Genomic DNA, 2,989 nt, shown 5'->3' with positions numbered 1-2,989 from the left:
TGTGTGTGTGTGTGTGTGTGTGTGTGTGTGTGTGTGTGTGTGTGTGTGTGTGTGTGTGTGTGTGTGTGTGTGTGTGTGTGTGTGTGTCCGCAACATGAAACACAACAATTTGGCGTTGACTGCAGGTGTCTTTGTCCTCGACGGTGGAAAATAAATCACGTTGAACACAAAAAGAAAATGTCACATTGTTGTTTTGTAAGTATTTTGTTTGTATTTTACTATCTCTGTCATCAGTGTTGGATAGGAAGATAGTTTTGGACAGACTTAATTTTCGAACTGAACATTTTGCATAACTGACGTAGCTAAAAAGATTAAAAAAATTCAGAGACTTTTCTACATTGAATTAAAAAAGTGATCTTGTCTTAGATTCAGAGCCCGGTGGCCTGAATCTTCTACAGGCAGGAGCGACTGGTCTTTCTGCAAAAATGTAACATATTATTTTATCTGTATATTTTTGAATTGTTTACTGTCATGTTATGAACACCTGACAAAATATATTTCAGATTCTAATGCATAATGCTTTGACAGCATTTCATTACATTTTTTAAAAACACTTTCAAGGCCTGACATGACCAGTCCTGTTATTATATTTTCCTTCTTTTATTATTATTTTATTCTTACAGTTTCAAAACCTCTTCAGCATCTCACCAAAGAGTTTTATTATTATTACTTTTATCATTATCATCATCATTATTATTATTGTTATTAGATTACTTCGATTTTTATAAAAAATAATTATAAAAGCTGTTACTACAAGTGAAAAATAGAAGGAAATATTTTTGTTTCAAAAAGAACCTCAGATAAAAAAAAAAAGTCTGAACATAAATACGAGTTAAGTCGAGGTTTAAATCTCCAGCTTTTATTTTTTTCCAGAGAAAAAAAAGTTKAGGAAATTTGCCATTTAAATATTAAAACAAACGATAAGTCATGATCAAAAATAAAAAAGGAGAGAGCGCCTGCTGAGAGATTTGCCGTAAAGCAGGAGGAGTTTCATCCATTTCGCGCTGCAGCAATTGTGATATTGCTTTTTTTTTAATTATTATTATTATTTTGTTTTTTAAGTCTCTGTTACCTGAGAAAACACAWGGTCAAAGTCTGGTTTTGGTGCGATTATTCGTTATTAGCGTTGATGTGTTTGGCTARCTCTGCGCCGCTCAGCTGAGTCTGTAGTTTCTGGTACTCCTGGTGCAAACCGAGGAGCTGCGGGGAGGCTGCCGGGCGGAAGAGGCCGGGGGCCGCGTAGTGAGCGCCGGGGGTCAGAGGAGGGGAGTAGGCGGCGCACTGCGCCGGGGAGAATGCGTCCAGTCCCGGCTGCGACTGCAGGAAGGCCTTGGCCGTGAGGGCGCTGCGAGAGAAGAAGGTGGAGAGAGCCGGCAGGATGCTGCTGACAGGTGGGATGGCGGCGGGGCCGCACGGAGACGGGGTGTGGTGGTGGTGCAGGAAGGGGTAGATCTCCAGACCGGGCAGCTGCAGCGCCGCCGCGCCGAGGCCGTACGCGCCGTGCGTAAAGCAGTGCAGCCCGCTCGGCTCCAGGTGCTGCTCCTTCAGCGGGTCGAAGCGAAAATGCTGCCGCTTGAAGCGCTTCCTCCGCCGCAGGAAGCTCCCGTTTTCAAACATGTCGGAGGAGTTGGGGTCCAGCGTCCAGTAGTTCCCTTTGCCCGGGTTCCCGGGCTCTCTGGGCATCTTGACGAAGCAATCGTTCAGCGACAGGTTGTGTCGGATAGAGTTCTGCCAGGCCGGGAATTTCTCCCGGTAGTAGACGAAGCGGTGGCTGATGAAGTCGCATATCTCGCTGAGGGTGAGGCGTTTCTTCGGGCTCTGCAGTATGGCCATGGTTATCAGCGCGATGTACGAGTACGGAGGCTTGACGGACGCGGGGGACTTGGTTTTAGCAGGAGGAGGACACGCCGGGTCTTCCGTCTGGCTGCTGGAAGTCTCCGCGCTGCGCTCCGGCTCGCTCCGAGACTCCTCTGAAAGCGAGAGCTGCTCCTCTCCGCCGTCCTTCAGTCCTTCCCCCACCACGTCGATAACGATATCCTCCATATCCACAAGACCTTCCAAACCTAATGTCATAGTAGATGTCCAGGAGTTTAAAAAAAAGTCCAAGACCCACCTGGCAACAGGTGGGGGGGTTGAGTGACAGCTCCGCTCCCGAAACGCACGCAGCCTTACGCAAGGTCCATTTCCAGTCCCAGTGTCGAACAAATCCGAGCTCGGCCGCAGTGCCGCTTCTCAACACGCACACTCTGCTGATCCCGAGGCATCAGGATCCAAGTCCGATTTTTTTTTTCTTTCTTTTTTTTACCTTTGCATGCGCGGAGGCTCTCCGCGAGCGGTCGTGCGTAAAGCGCAAAACTCCTGTGAGTACTTGGAGGTGTCCAGCATCATCTGCGCGCTTTGCAGCGGGTCGGCTGGATGTGATGTCACGAGCGAGAGGATTCTGACCAATGAAAAGAAGAGCAGAAGGAGACGGGTCTGTACCAGCCGTGCGCTCTCACCCGTCTCATCAACAGCGAGTCGGTGCCAAACGGACGCGGAAAGGAAATTAGGAAACTCTACACTCATAAAACACGCCGACTGAACTGAAGCAATTAAATCCCGTCCAAGAATTTCCATGCTTTCATTTGGGTAAATTTTAATTGATAATTTTTGTTGGAAATGATCTACATTCAGTATATCAAAGATAGGCGAATCAGGTTTAACAATTTTTTATATTTACTGTCAATTAATTAATTCTGACTAATTATTTTTGTTCATCCAAACTGTTGTCTAATATTCCAGCTCAATTTATGTTAACTAGCTGATGATCTTTAACTCAAAGCTTTACATCTTGAATTAAAAGGTTAGTTTGTGAAAGATAAACTCACTGTGTCAGTTCATTTGTTGAACTTTTGAGTTTAAGCAAAGACAATGTTCCTGCTTCACTTGCATTTCCAAGGCAGCAGGTGAATTTCCATTTTCAAGTTAAACCACTAGTCATTTTAATGAC

General features: G+C 45.4%; 1 protein-coding gene across 1 annotated transcript; it reads right to left on the bottom strand.

Annotated features, from left to right (window-relative positions):
* Positions 1-856: 856 nt before the first annotated feature.
* On the bottom strand, positions 857-2,773 carry foxd7 (forkhead box D7). Its single transcript, XM_008415435.2, has one exon. It carries the CDS (start codon positions 2,071-2,073, stop codon positions 1,111-1,113), a length of 963 nt encoding a protein of 320 aa, XP_008413657.1. The 5' UTR covers positions 2,074-2,773; the 3' UTR covers positions 857-1,110.
* Positions 2,774-2,989: the final 216 nt, after the last annotated feature.

The sequence above is a fragment of the Poecilia reticulata genome, linkage group LG8 (assembly GCF_000633615.1).
Source record: "Poecilia reticulata strain Guanapo linkage group LG8, Guppy_female_1.0+MT, whole genome shotgun sequence".
In the NCBI taxonomy this organism is placed as follows: Eukaryota; Metazoa; Chordata; class Actinopteri; order Cyprinodontiformes; family Poeciliidae; genus Poecilia; species Poecilia reticulata.
This window is presented reverse-complemented; position numbering and strand designations above follow the sequence as displayed.